The sequence below is a fragment of the Gekko japonicus genome, unplaced genomic scaffold (assembly GCF_001447785.1).
Source record: "Gekko japonicus isolate JY-2015 unplaced genomic scaffold, Gekko_japonicus_V1.1 scaffold343, whole genome shotgun sequence".
Taxonomy (NCBI): domain Eukaryota; kingdom Metazoa; phylum Chordata; class Lepidosauria; order Squamata; family Gekkonidae; genus Gekko; species Gekko japonicus.
The window spans coordinates 688,731-712,036 of NW_015171513.1; the positions used below are offsets into that span (position 1 = coordinate 688,731).

The 23,306-nt window shown below is 41.4% G+C and overlaps 1 protein-coding gene across 1 annotated transcript in view; it reads left to right on the plus strand.

Moving 5' to 3' along the window:
• ROBO1 (roundabout guidance receptor 1) overlaps nucleotides 1-23,306 on the plus strand; it is a 433,180-nt gene that overhangs the window by 356,689 nt on the left and 53,185 nt on the right. The window contains exons 16-20 of the mRNA XM_015419360.1: nucleotides 512-633; nucleotides 9,012-9,183; nucleotides 15,049-15,246; nucleotides 19,232-19,258; nucleotides 21,315-21,357. Coding sequence (XP_015274846.1) covers nucleotides 512-633; nucleotides 9,012-9,183; nucleotides 15,049-15,246; nucleotides 19,232-19,258; nucleotides 21,315-21,357 — 562 coding nt within the window. The remainder of the gene's footprint in view (nucleotides 1-511; nucleotides 634-9,011; nucleotides 9,184-15,048; nucleotides 15,247-19,231; nucleotides 19,259-21,314; nucleotides 21,358-23,306) is intronic.

Genomic DNA, 23,306 nt, shown 5'->3' on the forward strand with positions numbered 1-23,306 from the left:
CAGAGCCTATGACAAAATGATAGTGTTTCTTAATGACTATCAAACGTTAGGGTAAACTTCACTCTTAGGAAATGGCTCTGTCCGAGCAGATCAGGGCTGGCAGGAAGTGACCATCCATACTCCCATCTGGGGCAGGTGTGTCTCTATACAAAGAAATGGTCGTTTAAGATTCTACATGAGGCAGAGAAGCAAGCAGCCACTGCTTTGAGTTGGATCAAATAACTTAGGGTACAAAAGCTCTCAGGAGATGCATGGATAGCAGATCTGTTTCCTCCTCTGCACTCTGCTGTAAGTCTAGTGTATTTGTGTTGGTTCCAAAGGGAACCAACCCTTGAAACTTCTCACAGTTCAAAGAAGTGGCAAGTGCATTGCAATACATAAACTCTTTCTGTATAAGCAAGTTCAGTAGCATTTGTGTGTTGCAGAATAAGCGCTGTCTATCATAGGCTAGCTGCAAACTTTTAAAAGGCTCTCTGTGTTTAATCACAAGCATGCATTTTTCCACAAACAGCTCCAAGTGCTCCTCCTCAAAGTGTTTCAGTAAGCAAGAATGATGGAAATGGCACTGCAGTTGTCATATCTTGGCAGCCTCCCCCAGAGGACACGCAGAATGGAATGGTCCAGGAATACAAGGTAACATACAGTTTTATCCTGGCAAATAATTGGCAAGTTTCTGATAGAGGTGTTTGTGGATACTTGGCTCCATCTGGTGGTAGAAACATGAAAACATGACAAAATGAATCCATCCTCCACTGTATTTTGGATTGCAATTGGGATTTTTGTATCCTTTTGAAATTCATCTTTGTTGTAAAGTAACTCCAATTAAAATATGAAGGGGGAAGTTATTGTAAAAATTCACTCCTAAACTATTTATTTTTATATTTTGCTCTGTTTTTTGACAGAACTGCAGACATAGAAACGAAAAGGATATCTGAGTCAAAGCTTACTGTGTACACATTAGGAAGTCAACAAACATGAATATAACTCAAGGCCATGTTTATGCATCATCATAAGAATAAATCTTATTTTAAATTAATCTAAGTTACATTTTAAAACTATGCAAATTATAATAATATCATAGCTAAAATTATGTTTGCAGCTCAGTGCATGAATGGAATATCTGGAATAATTTTGGTTACCCTTAGAGCCAAGCCAGGGGTTACAGCATCCCCACTTTTGACCTACGGACACCACTGCCTTTCTACAGCCTAATGCTGGCCATTTAAAAGCACTATGATGGCCTGATCATGCCACAGCTGTTCTTGCACTTGAAAAGACACAAGAGCACTGTGTCCTGTGGGGCTTCGAGCTCAATCAGAATCTGGCTCTCATGATATTTTTAAATGGCCAGCATTGAGCTTGAAAATTAAAATGTCAGTGGAATTCCTGGGTTAGACCTGGGGAGGCTATCAAGTCTAGTTTAGCGCATTGTTGTACATTGAATGTCATAGGATCTCTTAGATTTCTTGTCAGCTTGGTTTCACTTCTGTTTTGAGGAGATGTAGCTGCATTTGCTGTCACCCAGATTTACCATGGCTAATCTGCACAAGCTTTAGCAACATAATATTGTTTGTAACAAGTTAATACATAAGATTCAACTATTTAGCATTTTTATTACATTTAAAGTATAAATGTCTTACACTACCATTCTAAACAGTTGCAGCCTTCTAATACATTGAAGTTAATGGACAAAGAAGGAAATAACTGTGCTTAGGATACTACTGTTGCTGTTTTTCAAGCAAAATTGTGAATATAGCAAATACTTGACAGAGAAAGAGAGAGAGCTGCACACCGCTACATCCCATCTTACTTTATCATGCATAGTATTTGCCATCTGAGAGCTAGAAAAAAATTAAAGGTGATAATGGATAAAACAAATTTTGTATTAAATAAAAGGAGTGTATTATTTGGATAAGGATAATCTGATATATTCTCAGTAGGACTAGCAGTGCATTCAGGTATCAAATATGAGCTTTTCAATAATGTGTTATTATACTTTATACCAAATTAATTCTGGACAGCATTTGTCACATTTAAACAATTAACATATAATTGAAAATCTGTTGTCAATGTCTACAGTATACACATGAATTATCATTATCTAAAGCTGTAGATTTTCGACACAAACATTTCCATAGTACACATTTGAAATGGTAAAACTTGGTCTTTAAAAGTATCGCACTCATTCAAAAAAGAGAAAATATTTCCTCTTGTACAACTTTTCTTAATTTCCCTCTCAATTTCTGGTTTATTACTGAAAAAATTGGGGGGGGGGGACATTTTCCACACATTTCTGTGGTTTTTTCCCGGGCCTTCACATCTCTGCAGAGGAAAAGTCCAAGAAGAAGAAGAAATACATACACACTTTTAGCCCAATGCCTGTTTTTAGACATTAATTGGAAACCCATCTTCCTGCAATTTATATGTGTCTTTAAAAACATAAGGGAATGATCATTTTACTCCACCTCCTCAGCATCTGGGATTAGGGCTAAAGATCTGAAGATGTCATAATTCTCAAGGAATCTTTAAAACTAAGAACTTTTCACTGAAGAGTTGTTACCTTTCCGCAGGGCATGTAAGGCAGAGATGTTCCACTGGGCCTTTGGTTGAAGATAGCGGCAGGGCACCCTTTGGCACCCTCATACATTTCCCTGCCCCTCATAATACCTCCTCCCAGGGAAGCTGGGAAGCTGGAATTTCTCCGGTGGTCCTGGGAGTGGGGCAGTCCTTACTCTTGGGAATAGGCTCCTCCCTTTGGAACAGGGTCGGTTTCCTCAGATCAATCCAGGAAGGGGAGGGGCCTGTCCCCTGGGAACATCTCTGTCTTACCGGCCCTGCAGCTTGAGCAGGACGTGTTTCACAGGTGCTCTGTAGAGCGCAGCGATCCAGGAATGAGGAGAAGGGAGAGACCCTCCCTCTTCATTATTTTGAGCTGCAGTCGGTGGCAAACCGCAAATGAAGCTGCTGGCACTGGGAGATCACCAGCAGCCAAGGCTGTGTACGCAGACTCCCATCAGGCCCAGCCTGTGGCTGGAGGTTGCCTCCCCAACCAACGCACATCAGGGGAAGCGGCTGAGTCTGCAAGGAGACCGGGGAGGCGCTGCAGACCCAGCAAACTCCCCAGTCTCAGAGGACCCGGCATGCGGTGGAACAGAGAAGCCGGGAGCCTCTAGCCCTCACCAGAATCATGGTAAGCCCTTACAGGGCCAAAAAGCCTAGACTGGAGGCAAAGGAGGGCAGGGTGGTAGACTGGGGGGAAAAAAACCCAACCAAACCCCCAAGCTATTCAGGGAGGATGAAGAGGAAATTGTTTCCTGGGGCTTCCAACTTCCCCAACCTGGGACAGGCTGAAGTGGATTGAAGAGCCCTTCACCCCTCCTTTTTCCCCTTCAAAGGGAAAGTTCTCATGAAACAGACAGGGAGCTAAAAGGCCCAGGGAAGGCCATAGGAGGGCGGGGGAGATGGTGGTGGCCATCTTGGTTCTCTGGAGCCTCATGGCAGTCTTACTTTCACTCCCAGGCAAGCAAACAGAAAATGGCTGCCAGTTCCCTGTTCCCAGAGCTGAATAGCCCAAGCTAGTTTCATCTGTTGAGATCTCAGAAGCCAAGCAGAGTCAGCCCTGATTAGTACTTGGATGGGAGACCACCAAGGAAGTCCAGGGTCACAAGGGCAGAGGCAAGGGCAGAGGCTCTGGCCTGGATGGTCCAGGCTAGCCCAGTTTGATCAGATCTTGGAAGTTAAGCAGGGTCTGCCCTGGTTGGCTCTCTCCAGCTCTGTCTCTTGCCTTGAAAACCATATGAGGCTGCTTCCTGATAGCACTTCCACTGTTTGCCAGAGAGAGGCTATAACAGGTTGGGGGGGGGGATATACTTAGCAAGTCAGATCTATTCAGATCATAAGCTTCACAATCCCCGCAAGACTCTATGGAGAACCAGGAAACAGAGGCAGCAAGGATAGCTCAGGATAACCTGAGCTCATCAAATAAGCACGGTCAGCCCTGGTCCGTATTTGGATGGGAGACCACCAAACAATGCCAGAGGCATGACACAAAGGCAGGCAAGGCCAACCATCTGTGAACATCTCCTGCTTGAAAAGCCCAAGGGGGTCACCATAAGTGGGCTGTGACTTGATGGCTGCAAAAAGTCCAGGGAAGGACTCAGACTCCCCAGTTCCATCCTCAGATAGGGCAGAATGGGAATGGTCAGAGGAAGGAGAGGGAGTAGTACAGTCCTGGCTATTCCCTCAAGAGCTGTACTTGAGATTCCTTTCCAAGTACTTAGAATTTCCTCCAGACTTAAGGAAAATTATGATTTTGACCCAGAACCTCTGGTGGAATCTGGCCAGATGATGTACAAACTGGCAGTACCACAAGCAGTGATGCCAGCCCAGACCTGGATGGCCCAGGCTGGACCACACTTGTCAGATCTCAGAAGTTAAGCAGGGTCAGTCCTGGTTAGTACTTGGATGGGAGACAACCAAGGAAATCCAGGGTTGCTAGGCTGAGGCAGGCAAGGGCAAGCCTCTAACTTCCCGCAGCCTTTAAAGCTTAAAAAACAAAAAACCCCAAAGAACAAAAAACTAACCATCAGATTTCCCCCTCAAGTTTTATTCCCTGATACCAGAGGCTACTAAGAGACCCAAGGTGCCAATGGTTAATCCAAGGTTAATCCAGTTCCTTCGCAAGTCAGATATCATTGTCTTACCTTCCTTTGTCTCAATTATAGGCATGACAAGGAAAGGGAATGGCATTGCCTCAATGTCCGTAGGGTATTCAGTTTTTACGTTGATAGGCCAAGTAGTGGCATGATTCAGATACCCTCTTTGTTTCCTTAGGTCAACTGGTATTGCTTGCACTGCCACAGTGCCACTTGTTCTGGTGTGTGCCACTTGTTCTCATGGCAAACAAGCACCTCCCAAGACAGTTCACTTTCCCTGAGATTCTCTGGGAGAGTGACTGCTGGATGCTCCCTGCTTGCCTGCCTTAAGTGCTGCTGGCTGGGTTTCCGCATTGGAAACAACGGAGGCAGTGGGGGTGACCTGTTTGGGTGCCCATAGAATTGGACCCACTGGTCCAATTCCTTTGGGACATGGCGGTTATGTGGGGAGAGGCTCCCGAAGTTACCCTGAAAATATGGAGCCTCTCCCTCAAACTCCCTCCCTCCCAGAGCCACTAACAGCACCATGGGGAAAAAGTAATTCTTGTTCCCACCATAGAGAACAATGGAGGGGATGGGGGCAACCTGTTTGGGGGCCCTTAGATTTTGACCCCCTAGTCCAATGTTCTTGAATCTTGGTGGGTATCTTGAGGGAGAGGCTTCAGCAGCAACCCTGTGAGTTTGGCGCCTCTCCCTCAAACCCCCTCACCTCCAACCCCCAGAATATACCCTATTTTTTCGCCATTGACTTCAATGGCCCATAGGATATAATGGGGCTGAAATTGACATTCGGCTGTCCGAAAGACTCCCCAATGGGCTCCTACTGACGAAACTGACATACAGAAGTCTTACTGCCAGCCCAAAATTGATTCTGCCCTATTCAGCCGAATCTGAATCGGCTGAATTTTTTTTCACACCCCTACCACACCCAACAGCAGAAACTCATTAGCATATTAGGCCACAACCTGACAACACAGCTCATTAGCATATTAGGCCACACCCCCATGCATTCCCTTGACCTCCCCGGGCATCATATGGCTGCGGGGCACCCAGGCAAGCCAGCCCTTGAAGGGAAGGGAAGGGAGTTTAAACTGCCCTTGGACAGGCCAGGGAAGGCACGGGAAGGCATTTAAATGCCTCCCCAATCCTTCCAGGGCCCCCCCAGCCCACCCACCTCGGAGTCGCTGGGGTGGGGTTGCCCTCCAGACCTTCCCTCTGTAACCATGCACACAGAGGCTTTGGCTGTAGCGGGCATGGCCAACTCTGAAGCCAGCCAGAACTCCGTTCCTGTGCGTTCCTGTCCAAAAATAGCCCTGCAGGTAACCATAAGTCTTGCCAGTTCTCACTACTGAAAAGGAAGGGGAAATAAATTCTAGTCAAGGATATACCTATTTTCAATGTTAAAATTGTACACCTATAAAGAGAATATTCCTGGATATAAATACACTACCTTTCCCTCACAGACCACAAATACCTAACTGTCTAGCTGCTATTAGGAGGGGACAAGTAGGAAACCTTGAGACTTGTGATGGAGGATCATTCCATTCTTCCCCACTGTGCCTAATTTTTCTGACCTGATCACCACTTTCTTTTCTTTTCCTTTTGCTGCTCCCACCACTTCTTTCTGTCCTTTTCCGACCTCCATACCACTTTCTTCCCACCTCCTCTACTGCTTTCTTTCCTTTTCACACCCACACTCAGTCACTTTTTCTCATTTTCCTGACCTCTATTTTCTGGTTCTCTTTATTTTCTGGGCTTGCCCATCATCACTTTATCTTCCTTCTCTATGCTGTGGTGCCCTGGGTTGCTTTTAGACCCCAGAATACAATCCATGATCTCATAAATTTTCCAAAGATCTCAAATGGCATTTTCCACTTTGGAGGGTCATAAACCTCCCTAATTTGTTTTTAATATTTTGGGATTGTTCTGCAAACCTGATTGTTCCCTATGGTTTGCAGAAACATTTCACTGCATGTCCCTGGCCCCACAGTATAGATTTTTTGATCTGCAGACTTGCATCCTGGTTCAGAATTAGATATGTTTCCAGGTTAGAGGCAGGTAAAACTCAGACATTCTCTCATTTTAGTGTTTAAAGCATTAATTAAAAGCCATCTCCCCCTTCCTGTCCCACACACTATCCCAGGCTTATGCCTTCCTATCAGTGTTAAGGAAAGTATTTAGTTACACTAGTTAAATGACAAAGGGCTCATGATAGGATGGTTATAAGCAAATCAGTTCTGTCTAGATAGTTGATTGTGTATGATGATAAAGGCCCGATTCACAAATTCTAATCCATATATTTGCGTATCTAACATCTTAAATTTGCACTTCTTTTGGTTTCATAATGCCATAGCCCTGTACAACCCTTTTTTTTAGAATTTAAAAACTGAGAAGTCACTAGCAAAATATGATCTTTGATATTCTAAAATTATACACTGTAGTATTACATTTATCCTTGCCCATGCCATTATCCCTTTTTTTATTCCCAATTACCTGAAAAACCAAGCTCTTAGGAATAGTAGATTTCAACTTTTGCACTGTTGTCATTGCACCAACTGTCCAGAGGCCTGCTGTTTGTTGGTCTGCATTACAGCAGATAGATTTGAGTTCAATAACCAAAAAGACCAAAACGAATTTTCAGGTATAAGTTTTCAAGAGTCAAAACTCCGTGTGTCAGGCCCTGACCTGGATAGCCCAGGGAAGCCCAATATCATCAGATCTCGGAAGCTAAGTAGGGCCAACCCTGGCACGTGCTTGGAAGGGAGACCTCCCAGGAATACCAGGGCTGGGACACAGAGGCAGGGAATAGTTAAGCCACCTCTCTGAAACACCCAAGCCCCATTAGTGGTTGCCACAAGCAGTGTTCCCTCTAAGCTGAGTTAGTGTGAGCTAGCTCACAGTTTTTTAGCCTCCGGCTCACACATTTTTGTCTCAGCTCAGGAAGGAGGGCTCCAGAGCAAACTAATTTATGTAGTAGCCAAATCACTTGCTCACAACTTTAATGTCGGTAGCTCACAAAGTAGCATTCTTGCTCACAAGACTCCACAGCTTAGAGGGAACATTGGCCACAAGTCAACCATGACTTCCAGGCATACAAACACACAACTCTTCATGTCAGATACCAACTTGTACCTGACAAAGGGAACTTTGACTCTCGAAAGTTTATACTCCAAAAATCTTGTTGATCTCTAAGGTACTAGCTAGTATTTTCCCCAGCATTTAGACAGAACAGGTCACAGTGAGTTGTAAGAAAGTATTTGCAAGAATAGTTACAAGGAAGGCATTGGCTGGTTGCAGGGCTGTAAAATAGCCAGCGTTTTCATAGCTTGCTTCTTTTAATGTGAACTTTGAAAACCAGGTTTTCTTCTGAATAAGTCCAAACATGCTAAAACTGATTGCTTTTTTCAAGAACCTAATTTTTTTTTGTAGCCTCTATTAACTGTAGTAATTTTATTAAAGTCTTTTGGGGGGTGATTCTTTACTAGATTTGCTGGATTTAGGATTAGGATTATCCTTTTGTCCTCACTAAATCAATGAGAGGTTTTCTTGTTTCACAATTTGGGATTGTCAGAGAAGTAGTGGCCCAGCTCCTTCAGTTACATAACATTTGTTGTCCAGATTGTTCTGTTTTTGATACACTATATGTCCCTGCAAGAAACACTTGAGCAGATCTTCTGATCGTCAAGTCATAAGTAATGGTTAGTTGGTGAAGGGTTAGAAGATTTTATCAAATTTTAGACTATTGTGTGCATCTCTTTTGCCTTATCATTTTTCTGGCAGCTCTTGATCAACCAAACTGGGTATGGCAGAATCTGAGACCATTTTGTCAGCATGCCCAGTCTACATTGCCTGAAGCAGTTTCATCATGGCTGTCTCAGTGATGCCAGTTGTGAAAACTAGGTGATGTGATGAACCCAATGCTCTCTGAGATGCCAGCACACATGCTCAGAGAGCATATTGTTTATTTATGCTGGGGTATGCTTAGAGCATTATGGATCAAATTTGTAGACTTCCAATATACTTGTTCCAAGTGTTTATGGGAAGACATATGCCTTATATTGTTCCCCCCCACAGTTAGTAGACTGATGAATACGGGCTGTTCTGAATTTTAAAAATAGCAAAAGTATTGCATATTATCAGGTTGCACTTGGTAACCTTATTCACATGGTTATTCAGATGGTTTGTTTTTATTGGTGTTTATATTCATTTGTTAACAGCTTTTACAACAGTTCTATTAATGTTGCTGAATTCAGCTCCCAGAGTGAAGCATAAAATGTCATATGTTACATTTGATACCATTATTTATATCTCTTGTTTAAAAGCCTGTGCACATGAGATTTTATTTATTCTTCATAGGTCTGGTGCCTTGGCAATGAAAGTCGGTACCACATAAATAAGACAGTGGATGGTTCAACTTTTTCCTTAGTAATTCCATCTCTAGTTCCTGGTATTCGATATAGCATTGAAGTGGCAGCAAGTACTGGAGCTGGACCTGGAGTAAAGAGTGAACCACAGTTTATTCAATTAGGTAAGCCACTTAGCAATTTTGTCCACTTTGCTTTAAATTCTAGGGGGTATATATGCTGCTGTTTCTGCATGTGGTCAGGTGCATGTATACTTTAGTAACATGTCCATGTGAAGGTGATCTTACTGTTTGAATGGAGCCCATGTTTACAAAATGTGTTGTAGTAGTTGGATTATAATGTTCTGTGAATAAGGAGACCTTGTTCAAATACCCATTTGCCATTAAACATATCAGGTAATTGTGGCCTGGGGGCCTGGGAAGAGGGGTCACCCTTGCTGAGCCTTTTGCCACTCTCAGCCCTACAGGTGAGCTGGACCTATCAAGCCTGCATGCAGGGCCGGCCCGAGGTGTCTCTGTGCCCTAGGCGAGGCCAGCTTGTGGCGCCCGCACCCCCCAGGTGATGCCAACCTCCCAGTGGGGCCTGAAGACTGGGAGGGAGGGCGCCGCCATCGCCTCAAAGAATGAACCTCGGGAGGCTCATTTTCCTGATAGTAAGGCCCATTTAATAGACCTGAATAGAATTCTGAACAGACCTGCTTAGGATGGCACTATTAGTTTCTGGAATGGATGGCAGTGAGGTAATGAGGGGAGTTTTATTCCTCTCGCAGAGCAGAACATCAGGATCTGGTTAAGTAATAGAAGAAGTCTTGAATATACTGACTTATGTTACTGAAGCTCTTCCTCATTCTGGAAAAATGACAGGACCATTTCTTACTCTGTCTGGTTGTTTGTGGTGTGTACTGGAGAAGACCCTGATGCTGGGAAAGATTGAAGGTCAAAGAAGAAGGGGACGGCAAAGGATGAGATGGTTAGACAGTGTTATTGAGGCAATGAACATTACATTAAGCAAACTCCGGAGCACAACGGAAGACAGGAAGACCTGGCGTGATGTGGTCCATGGGGTCGCAAAGAGTCGGACTCGACTGTGCGACTGAATGACAACAACCTTGAATGAAGAGAGAAATGCTACCTCTGCTTTTGTTTTTTCGTTTACATTGTACTCCCCTCCATTCCATGTCTATCCTTACAACAACAACCCAGTTAGGCAGAGTGTGCATTAACTGGCCCATGGCCACCCAGAAAGCTCCCAAAACTGACCATGGATTCACACCTGGCTCTCCCAGGTCCTAGTATGACACTCTAACCATTACAGTCACACTGGCTCTCACTGGCTTTATGGGCACTTGTACTTCTGCTCTCCATTTGCCAATCAGTTGATTTATCACTACGTAATACTCCTCACTCTTGTATATTCTTCAAAATAAGTGAGAAAGCAGTATATGTGTGTGTGGGGGGGTCATTTTTGATCAGAAAAAAAGACTGCTTCTCCGATTCAGATTGCAGTCCTTTGTGGATGCTTTACAGTAAGAGTAAGAATCAGCCAGTTTGGCACTTTAAGCAGGAATTATTTTATTCCCATTTATGACTCTCAAGCCAACATGTTGCACTAATGTTTGTCTGCCTCCTAGAGGATACTTTGAAGAGTGCTTTGCTGAATCCTGTCAAGCTTTATAAGTGCTGTCTTTGTGTGGCACAGAATATTTTGATTGTGTATATCACTTTCTTACCTATGCAGCAGTTCTAATTTGAAAGAATAACATGTCAGTTGAGGAGAGGCTGTGGCTCAGCGGTAGAGCATCTGCTTCTCATGCAGAAGGTTCCAGTTTCAATCCCTGTAATATCTCCACTAGAAAGGATCAGATAGTAGGTGATGTGAAAGACCTCTGCCTTGAGACCCTGGAGAGCTGCTTCCACTCTGAATAGACAATATTTACCTTGATGGAAGAATGGTCTGATTCAGTATAAGGCAGCTTCATGTGTTGATTCAGTAGAAGGCAGCTTCATGTGTGTTCATGTGAGATAAAATTTAGTGGTGGTAGCTAGAAATGGGGCTAGAGACAGGGGAATTTTGAGCACTTTCACTTCCTTCCATTTCATCTTATATCACACATCATATATATCTACCTCCTTTAACTGGCATCAAGGAGAAAATTTACTTTTTCACTTTTAAATTACTGTAAGCTTGCCATACCAAGGCTGCGGTCACACGGAACAGAAGCCACACAAGTGAGACGGAAAACAGGCGGAGTTTCCGGGCGCGATCTCACCAGCACATCTGGGAAGCATAGCACTCCCGTGGCTCAACCAAGGCTTCCAGCCAAAACTGCGTGGCAAAAATCTAGTACCTCGGAGGTACTAGTTTCCAGAAACTGCGGGGCAAGGGCGGGCGTCTGATCGCGTTTCCGGTGGCATCCGGCGCCCGCCCATGTCCCCTTGCAAATAAGGTGTGTGTTTTTTTTGTCCAAGTCTCTGTAGATGCGCACACGCACCCAATGGAGCATGCGCATTTGTCATGTACACACAAAAACAAAACAGTTTGCCGCGGCGCGCGCTTCTTCGTTGTGCTCCGGCTTGTCCTGTGATCAGCACCTCTCCTTTGCCATGGAACCTCCACGGTACCTCCACAGGACCTCCACGGGAGGTCTGATCACTTAACTGTGCAGTAGTTTGCCCCAGGGCAAACAGCCACGCTTCTCCCCCGCAGTTTCCTGACCGTGTGACCGGGGCCCAAGAAGGGTGCAGTCATACTTCAAACATGTAAGGGTGGCTTTGTTTATTAGTTTCACCTGCAAGGGAGTGCTTGACTTCAGCTTTGCTCCTCAGATGATATGTGCGCTTGCTCTGAGTCCAGTCCTGATGTCCTCCTCATCTCTCTGCAGATGTTTTAGGCAGTCTATCTGACCTTTTTTTAAAACAAACAAACAAACACATAATCTTCTTTCATGTTTCTGTGATCAAACTTTGAAAAACTATTTAAATGTGGAGAAAATGCACTGAGAGTTTGTGGGGGTTCAGGTACGGTTGCAAGGGCCAGCTGAACAGTGCTGTTTCTTTTGTTAGCAAACACCACGAGCATGTTTTGGTTGTGCTCAGTCAGGGGAAGGGATTGTACATCTTCCAAAAAAACAGCAGACTCACTGCTAACATTATATACGACTCGATGTACCCATAGAGAACAGTAGTTGAAGCATTAAATAACTGATAGCCTGTTCCTTTCCTGAAGCTCCTTCAATAGGTCCATTGTAGAAGAGATAGGCCTTGAGACATATTTTTTACCAGCACTGAAAACATTTCTTACAAACACATTAACCTACGTTAGTACATAATGCATTTATGATATGCCTCACTCAAATGAGTATGAATGTTATTATTCATGCCATAGAATATCAAGTGAAATGAATACAAACAACTCTCCTTGAACTTTTATTGCTCTAGCAGCTTCCATTATGAGATGTGATTTATAAACTAATTAACATGCCTTTCATGATGATGTGCCAGCAACTTCTACTATCTATGTGTTTAAAGCCATAACCCCTGCATTGGACTGTACAGAGACAGTCCAATACTACTGGCAGGGAGGCTGCAGCAGTACTCATTGTTGTTATTTTGTTTTTGTAAATCTGCCGTACTAGTGCTCTAGTGTGAACATACTCATCTCTGTATGGCAGTAAATATATTAATAAATGAGTTAATTGTCTAGCTACAGTAATATTACAAAAAATCATGTTTAGTCTTAAATAAGAATTGTGTGTGTGTGCCACATTGTATATTTATCAAGGTATCCATACATGTTGTGCATGTATGTTTATACATAACTTGTATATGTTTATATAAATTGTCCAGCAGAACCCCTAATAAGCAAATCATAGATTGCATAGGAGCCCTTGAAATGTGATGTATTGTATATTTTCTATTTAGGGAAGGCTATCCCAACCATAAGCCATTTGCTTGTTACTGCTTAACTGTATGCAAAAAAATTATTTGTGTATAAAGCTTGGGTTGCGGTCACATGTGCGAGATAACGCGGGGGGGGGAGCGAGGCCATTTCCTCCGGAGGAATTTGACCCGCAGTTGCGCAGTCACACAGTTCTTGGAAGCTGCGGGCACAGCCTGCCACTGCGTGATCAGACGCAACCGCAGGTGCGTCAGGGTTTTTTTGTTGTTGTTTGTTTCCGACGCACTTAAATGAGGGATTGATGAATCGCATCACTGTGCTGTGAGCTCCCTATGGAGTTTGCAATGATGTGCATACCGAGATGGGGGGGGAAACAACGGCACAGAGCCGGGATGGCCTGATCAGACCATCCCAACACCATGAGAGCGCACTGGAGCAATCAGACAGGGGAAAGTCTGCCCGTGGCCCATCACAACCTGTTTACTACCGCATTTTCACAGGTCTCTTTTTACTCCACTTCTGCGGCAGAGCAAAATGGGTTGCCAATGTGTGTGGGCTGCTTCCCAGCTGTTCGTGTCTGATTGTGCCCTTTATATCCACCTGGCATCTGCGCCTATGATGGGGCTAATTGTGCGTATGATCACAGCCTTATGCAAACAGGGCTGTGGGTCACAATCACAATGTTCTGAATTTTTTATTCAAGAGTATAAGTACATGAATATTCTACTTTTACCTTAAAATTACAGGTAAATCTAACCTAGGTAACTTTTTGTTCCTTGTGTCCACAGGAGAAGGTGTATTCATGCACTCCTTCCATATTAACACATATGAAAGCATGCAAATACTTGAAGTGGCTCACTGAATAAAATCATTGCCCCCATGCTGATTAGTTCACAAACAGCTTCTTATAATATGAGCCATTAGAGCAGTAAGAGTTCAAGGAGTTTTATTGTACTCTGCGCTCTTGAGACAGTCATTACATGAACTGTATACATAATAAAATGTGTGAATGTGTTTAATATTATTGTATTTGACTTAGACAACACTCCTTATTTCTCTATTTTTACGTAATGTTAGGTTTTTTGTGATAAGTTGATAAGAAATTTTAATGGGTAAATAGATGAATGCAATCTGTCATAATACAAACAACTCTGTAAATACATTTTTTATAAAAATGTATACTGTATAGATTCATGATGTTCACAATGTGAAAATATGGTTTTCATGGAAGAGAAATCTGGTTTTTGTAGAATTAGGGTGGCACAGTTTTCCATGTTTTAGTATGATCTCAGGTGCTATAAGATAGTAAATAACTAAAATGGCAGTTTACATTAATTAGTCACACCACACTTTATACAGGTAATCCCATCTGTCTATATGGATGTTTTTTTTCTCCTGTTTTTTCTCCTCATACAATCCAATGCAACCCAATATAACCTTACATAAATAGGCATGAAATTTTTGAATCTGGAATGTTCTAAAGGGGCAAAATAAAAAAAGAAGAATTAGCTTGCTTATTGAATTACAAGGTGCTTTTAGGATCACAGAAGATGAAAGCATCTGTGACATGAAATAAAATGCTCAGTCACCAGTAAAGGCACTTACTGCTTTCAAATTGGTATTCAGCCTTGATGTTCTATAAAATACAATTCTGGTCTTCTATGGAAGTGGAGACGAATATGAAAAAGAGAAAAGTGCTGTGAACAGCATTCTAACTGTGATTTGTGTTTAAAGAAGTCTTATTACAAAACTATTGTTCATTGGAAAATACGTACACTAAAGACTCAATGCTATTTATTGTTGTAAAGCTGAAATAATACACATTGCCAGATTTCCCTCAGATTTCCCCGTGTCTGATTTCGCTCAGATTTCCCCACATCTTTCCAGTTTTTGATGGAAATGAGCAGATTTAATATCAGCTCAGGAGGTAATGTCAAGCTGTATGGTGAAAACAATCAGATGACTCATTTTATCAACTTGATGCACATCTCTGCTGTGTTACTATTTCATGTTCATAATGTCTTCTCATTACAATTGTTTTATGCCAGAAACATAACACCACTTTAGAAGCCCAGTTCTACCAAATTAATATATTTAGTATTTACCCTTGAAAATGTTGGCATGTCTTTCAGATTCTCATGGGAACCCTGTGTCACCAGAAGATCAAGTCAGTTTAGCCCAGCAGATTTCAGATGTTGTAAAACAGCCAGCTTTCATTGCTGGAATTGGTGCTGCCTGTTGGATTATCCTAATGGTTTTCAGCATTTGGTTGTACCGCCACCGAAAGAAGCGAAGTGGACTTGCTACTACTTATGCTGGTATTAGAAAAGGTATTTTATTGTGTTCTTCTAAGAGTCTGAAGTATTCATTAGTGTTTTTTAATGTATGGTCTTCTTCATCTCTTAAGATAGAAGGCTGATAATAGTAAATGAAAGGAAAAACTAAGAATTCAGTGAAAGCTTTTTTTGAAAAACTTGGACCTTCTGGCTTAAACAAAAGCCAACTCAAATTGATCTTACAAAAGTTCATATATCCTTAGACTTTGGCATGTTTCCAAGAAGAAATGTCTATCCAGGATGTTTCTCTGCTCAACCACTCCCAATTTGAAATATAGACTTCAAGAAAACTCTGTCAATTTATTAAATATATTATGATGCCAGTGAGGAAAAAATACAATACTCTGTTCATAGGAAGTCCAAAGAGTTAAGAATTGTTCAGGTCTGAACTAGTACTTCTTTTTGTGCCTGAGAAGCAACATTAAGACATTTCATATTATGGATTAGTGACACAGCATGCTTCCAGCATCCCATTCCTATTAAGATTTAGTTCTGCACTAGCTGAATCTCCTAGTCAGGCACTGAGGGCAGCCAAGAAGAACACATTTCAGTATCCTAGTAACAGTACTCTATGGCAACTTTAGATATATTAAATGAAAGTATTAAGGAGTGATCTTGGATTCTACAGCATCATGAAGATCTGAAACATCAACTCAGAAAACAAAAACCAGGAACTCTGAACCTTTTTAATGTAGGGTTGCCAGAACCCCCATTGGTGGTGGAGGTCCCCCGCCACCAGGCCCTGCCCCCCAGCTGCCAATCTGCTGGCCAACAGGGGGACTTACCAGGCCAAAGAAGAAGGCCCAGGCCATGTTGCTGGCATTGCACAGGAAGTGACGTCATCACACCAGCTACGTCTGGGTGATGCTCTGGTATTTGGGCAAAAACTCTATTGTAGAAGCCATTTTTACCATAGAGTTTTTGCCCAAATACCAGAGCATTGCAGTGGCATTACAGTGTGGTAATGTCACTTCCCATGTGACACCAGCATCATGGTCTTGGCTTCCCTCTTTCTCCTGGTAAGTTCCCCCATCCCCCACCAGTTGCCCTGGCAACCCTATTTTAATGGCATATATAATTCTTACTTCCATATTTTTCAGCCTTCCAAAATGCTTGAGCAATGTATAGATTCACATTCCATCAGCTTGCCCAACCAGAGCCAAGTGCGATCAGTGCCAAACCTCATTTGAACAGATGAGATGGAGCCAGTTGCCCTTAGCCCATGTCAGGCTTGATTCCCATGGCTCAGTGCCATGCTGTATAAAAAATGAGATCCACAGGACTCAGAGGTGACCACTTCCCCAAACAGGGATGGTTGAAAAAAAAGATAGTAGCTGACTTGAGCAAAAAGATGGTTCTTATCATCAGGAAAGAAATTAATTATCTTCCAACACGTAGAGTGTTAGAAGTCTTACAAGATATGGTGCAATGGTTTCTATGGATGCACTCAGTGCAGCTGTAGCAGAACTTAATTTGCGTTAGTTGTTTTTCTTCCAGGACCCCCCCCTTTTTTTTGCTTTATGGTTCTTCAGTCAAGTACTTTTCCAAGTACTTTTTCTTATAGCTTTACTAATTGTATGTTGCTATGCAATCTTTTATTCAAATTTCTGTTAGACTAATACTGTCATGTTGGATGTAAATACAGCTGAACTCACAGCATGAAATTTTTAGAGTACTCTCATAACTTATCTAAATTTCTTTGATGGTCTTGCATTCTGTAGGTAATGCTTTGTAAAATGTTCAGTAGTTCCAAATAGGTTTTTAAAAGTATGCTACTAAAGTTCTACCTGTAACTTAGTTATTAAATACACATGATAGGAAAACATCATCTTCAAGGAAATGGAAATCATAAGATAATCTTTTAGAACAAAAGATAAAGGTAAAGGTTCCCTTGCTCGAAAGCCAGTCGAGTCTGACTCTAGGGTTGCGGTGCTCATCTCCGTTTCAAAGCTGAAGAGCCAGCACTGTCCGAAGACATTTCCGTGGTCATGTGGCTGGCATGAATAAACACCAAGGCGCACGGAACGCTGTTACCTTCCCACTGAAGTGGTACCTATTTATCTACTTGCAATTTCTTGCTTTCGAACTGCTAGTTTGGCAGGAGGTGGAACTAGAGACGGGAGCTCACCCCGTCATGCGGCAACCCGAGTCTCGAACTGCTGAACTACCGACCTTCCACAGCCTGCAGTTCAGCTTCTTAACCACTTGAGCCACCGTTTTAGAACAAAACATCAGCACAAAAGCTGAGGAACAGGGAACTTCATTGATTTATTTTCTTTCTTTGTTGAGCTTCTGGCTTGAAGCTTTGACAACCATAAGCATTTCTGTATTTGCACATAAATATCAGTGAGAATTGTAAACATTTTATTAAAACAAGCTTTGATGATTAGGTGGCTGTATAAGTTACAAAGATTACATTTAGCTTGACCTCTCCCCAATTCCTTACATACAACATGATATTGAATGTTTAGCTCACAGAAAAAAATGACAAGAAGGCTTCATCTTTTCTTGTGTCCTTGTGATTTGCAGATTAGTGTGGGGATGCTTTATTCTTCCCTCTATAGCACTTCTTTTAAATGCATCTTGTGTGTTTCTGTGTATGAGCACATGCACACACTTTATTACTGTGCCTTTCTGTTGTTTCTTAATGTCACTAAATTCCTTTGACTATGTAAAATGAACTAGCAGAAAGAAAACCACAATAAGACTCAGAGATAAAAACACCTTTGCTACTAATAAAGGACAGTGCTTGAATTTGGAAACTGTTTTGGAGGCATTCATTTTTGTTCTGCACAATATTTCTGAAAATAAAGTGGCTTGATAAGGAGTGACACACATGCAGCATGTTCTACATTAGGCTTTTCTGATACCTTAGAGACTTAAGGGCCCTAGCCTATACAAAAATCAGTCCTGTGTGCAGCAAAAAACAACAACCCACCATTGGAGCATCTCAGCCATTCCATCATCCCTTTGTGGCAAGGCTGCCAACCTGAATTCTATGGTTAAAACACATTTAGTAGCTATTGTGCTGCTTTTCTCACATGTCTTTGTTTTGCTCAGAACTGAAGGGCTTTCCATGGATTCCTTCTTCCTATTAGCAGTGCAGAAAATATACTCTATTGTTCCACAGAAAAGGAAATGAGTGCTATAAAAAAATGGAGTAAATGTTACTCTGGAGGTCTGCTGCAGGTCTTATTGATTCAATTAAGTTCTATGGAGCCTCTAAGAATGAAGGCTTATTGGGAAGAATTATTTCATTCTGAACCTTTTCTGTTTAAATGCAAGGGCTATGACTTTAGATGGATTACTGTAGGTGAAGTTAATAGTTGAAAATAACAAAGTAATCTTTAAAAAACCCTGGAGAATTTTTTAAAAAATTCTCTTTTGTGTGCCTCTATTTACTTTGTAAGAATTTTAAAGAATGCTATAACATTGGGCTGTTGCTATGGCAACATGTAAGACACTTCAGGGTGCAGAGATGGTTAAAAAATATTTTATAGTTCTTCAGTTGCTTCTAATAATTGCTGATTCTTTATCAAAATGCTTAAGTGTCTGTATTGGCACATTTTACCAGCATTTACTTGATGCAGTGAAGAAAACAGTCAGGCAAAATAATTATACTTGCAAAAATACCGATTAGTCTTTGTTTTAAATGATTAAATAGTATAGGCTTTTTGTTTGTACATGGTTTTGGAGCAAAACATAAAGCGCTAAAGTGAAGGTCATTCAAAGGCTAAACCACACTCTGTTTTCCTCAAGAGCATAGTTAACTAGAATGACACTCTTCCTCAGAAATGCTATCTGTGGAGACAAGACACCTTTTAAATTACAAATTTTGTTTTATTCACATATCACTATGTCTGGACATATTTATCCTAGCTTTATGTTCTGTTGCTGCTTTGATTTATACTAATGTTGTATAGTCTCCCTTCCTCTCTTCAGCTTAATAACCAGTTGTTATTGTGTTTTGATTTTTCAGTCCCGTCTTTTACCTTCACACCAACAGGTATATATTTGCACTTTTCCCTTGACAGTTTGCATGTGCCTGTGATACTGTGATGCTCTTTCTTTTTCCTTCATATAACCAGGCACAATGTTATATAGCAGTAAATATTGTTACTTAAGGTGGAATATCTTCAGTGTTCTTTTATCCATATTATGGATTTAACACTGCTAACTCAACAGTAAAGTTTTATGTCATTTGGAAGGCTGCATGACATCCTATAATCTGTCATGTCAATTTATAACATGGTTGTTTTGTTGTTTGGTTAGCTCCCATGATTGCAAAGGTGCCCACTAATATCCTGCTCTTGCACAATAGACTATTGAAGTACAAAGGGCTCTGAATAAATGGAGGCAGCATTCCCCGCTAGTAAAGCTAAAGGAACATGGCTTGGCTCTACAATAAAAGAACCTCTGAGAAAGTCCTGTATTATACACTGGGGATGTCCATGATTTGCTGTATAGATCACAGTCTTTGTTCTCGCTCCATGCTGAAACTATTTCCTGGAGAAGTTGGGCAACATACATGTAAAAACAACCTACTTCTTATGTTAATTTCACTGTGGTTACCTGTTGTTGCTTACCTGTGTTAGCGTTTACTGCACAGACCCCTAAGCCCATAAAAAGAATGTTTGGTGGTTAGTCTTATTTGACTCTTCTTTTAAGCATTGCACATCTCTAGGGATTACTACAATCTCAAAAACACTGTTAGCAAGTATGCCCACATTATTAAATGTTAGTTATTTATTACTTAGTGCTTCAGTAATATAGTGTATGCTCCTGATTTGTATGATTATGTTGTTTTGAATCATATTTGTATTTTAACTTTTGAGCTATTCAAAAATCTTCAAAAAGAATGTGTTAGAGTGGCTATTGAAAGTCTTTGTGAGCCTTTGAAGTGGTTATTTAAATTTATTTTTGCACTGTTTCATATTATTTTACAACCTAATGTTAGCCTTTTATCTGTGGGGTACTATTGATGAACACTTTCATGGGTTCATCACATTCAAATTCTGTTTTTAAGCTCTGCGGGGAAAATAGGTATGCGTAAATTTAAGCACGTTATGAGTTTTATTAAGGTCATTCACAAGATTAAATTTTACATGCAGGCCTAAAGTGTCAGATATTTTACAGGAGGAAACTCTTCCAAATTGTGAAGACTAAAATATTTGGATCAGACTTGGCAAGTAATAGCATCACAACAGAAAGATTTGATAGAGTGGTTTCAAATGCAGGGTATATTTTAAAAATTCTTATTTTCCACATTCCCACTGGTTTAGTTCCACTGAGTTTAAATGGTAACAGGCCTTCTTCTTAAGCAACACATTCAGCAAAAGGCCTGTGTGCTATTGGCTGCTACGTTTTAATCCTGTTATTGTAATCACTGCAAGCAGTTATCTCTCTCTTGCAGACCCCCAATTTGGAGTTCTTCTAAGTAGCAGAATTTGGCTGCCTTTTAAAACACATGCCTACTTTGGGAAATGCATAGCTATGGAATTCAACATAGTTTGTACAGAGGCTAATCTACTTAACCCTTTGCTTAACCTGATGGTGGTGGTCACGTAACAACACACTCCTAAACTGATTTACACGCTTCTAAGCCCAATAAAAGTTAGAAGAGTCTAACTCTGTTTAGGATTGCACTGTAAATTATGTCAAGTTTATTTGAGCCAGGTATATGTTCATTTTGATTCTTTCCAAAACTTTCCCATATCCATAAATATATCTGGAAACCATAGACCAATCAGTCTGTAAGGTGCTACAAGATATTGTGTAAAAAAGAAAGCAAACATTGAATACTTTTTTTTGTCCATAAACAATCTTTGATTTTTACTGTGAGGTGAAAAATTCTAAAAAGTTGGTGGTATTTAGAATGTTTGTACTAAGTGTGTATATGATCACTGGATGTGCTTAACTAGAAACTGCTATTAAAACTATATGAAATTTGGTGCCAGTGAGACAACAATGGGCCTTTTTCCTAATTATCTTTCAAAAATCCAACATGAGCAAAATTCAAAGAATTCATTTAACCCTTGCACTATTTTTATTTTGTATTTTAGTAACATATCAAAGAGGAGGAGAAGCCGTTAGCAGTGGAGGAAGGTAAATGATATGTGCTTTTCTGGTTTCCTGCCACTCATGCAAAATAATGAACTGCAACGTTTTAGTCTGGCTAATTTGAGGCTATGGGCGAAAGTGCATTTAAAAAAATAAAACAGCAGAGGGAGCACTTTAACTTCAAACTATATTATGTTGGTTGGAGAGATTGTTAGAGTAAGTGAATTGTGGCATTTAAGACTACAAAAATATAGTAAAAAAGTAAAGAAAAACAAGTGTCAGTAGAAAAGCATGCTTATACTGCAGCTGCCAACTTGGTAGTGTTTTTTAAAAATTAATTAATTACTTGATAGAAATTGTAAACAAAAGTCCAGAGAATGCCAGTACATTTTGTGAAACCATTGCATTTCTATATTCAGGTTGCATTTCTATATTCAAACACTATCCCATACACAGAGATTTCAACATATACAAAGAGTAGAACTGGAGCTGACATCTCTTTGCAATACCCTCCCACCTTCTGAGTGGGATATATGGACTCAGAGATTTCTGTTCCAACTAGTAGCTGATGAAGGGAGTTTTGACTCTCAAAATATTGTTGGTACCTAAGGTGCTACTGGACTCATTTTTAACTGTCCTATAGCAGACCAATATGGCTAACCTCTTAAACAAAGTGTACCTGTGCTTGCTTTTTATAGTACTTAGGATCTATTTAGTGCCGTGCCATGCTTAGCCCTGCCATGGAATTGCTGTGGGCTCTTGCTGGATTTATCCTTGTGTTTGGCTAGCGAGGCTTCCCTGTCACACATAGCACCACATGTCTCTCCCCCTGTATCTGCTTCAGAACAGCAAGTGAATATGATGTAAATGGCATCGCAGAACTTCTGGGGGGAAGCTTTATTACTCAAATGAAGACATTTTTGATTGAACATAAAGCAAAGCCAAAGAAGAGGCTTGAGAATATTTACCAACATCAAGCTCTATTACTGTATGTTGTCAGGGGATACAGAAACTCTACATGTGTCCATCTAGAAGGAGCCACTTTACAGTTTGGCCCCAAATCACACTAGATTAGTCTGAACATATGAAAGAAAATCTTCTTTCCAACATCTGGCATTCCTGGAAGCTGCTGACTTTGGTTGTATGCTTGACTTTGCATCTAGTTGAGACATTGACCAATGCAAGCAGCAACCGAGGGGTCATTTGATTATAAGACTCCTACTACAAGTTTAGTCATGCCGGCCACATGACCACAGAAACGTCTTCGGACAGCACTGGCTCTTCGGCTTTGAAACGGAGATGAGCACCGCAACCCTAGAGTCGGATTCAACTGGCTTTCGAGCAATGGAACCTTTACCTTTACAAGTTTAGAAGCATTGGGATCCTGAATTAGATGCAGTACAAATTCCCCATGTCAGATAGTGTGCACCCAAGAGTGCTCAAAGAACTTTCTAGAGAGTCTTTGTCCATCATGTTCAGGATCTCTTGGAGAACGGGAAGTGCATCACAGGACTGGAGGAGCACGAATATTATCCCAATCTTCAAAAAAGGGAGGAAGGATGACCCAGGAAACTACAGGCCAGTCAGTCTGACCTCTGGGCTAGGGAAGATATTGGAGCAGGGTCATCTGAAGTACAATTTGGTAATCCAAGGAAGTCAGCACAGATTTGTCCCCAGCAGGTCCTGCCAGACCAACCTCATTTCCTTCTTTGATTGAGTGATGAGCTTACTGGATTGTGGGAATGCCATCAATGTTGTTTACCTGGATTTCAGTAAAGCTTTTAGAAGGGTTCTGATAGGTAAACTGGAGGACTGCAAACTGGACTGCAGAATAGTTACGCAGGGCTCTTTTTGTAGCAGGAACTCCTTTGCATATTAGGCGACACCCCCCCCAATGTAGCCAATCCTCCAAGAGTTTACAGTAACCCCTGTAAGAAGAGCTCTGTAAGCTCTTGGAGGATTGGCTACATTAGGGGTGTGTCGCCTAATATGCA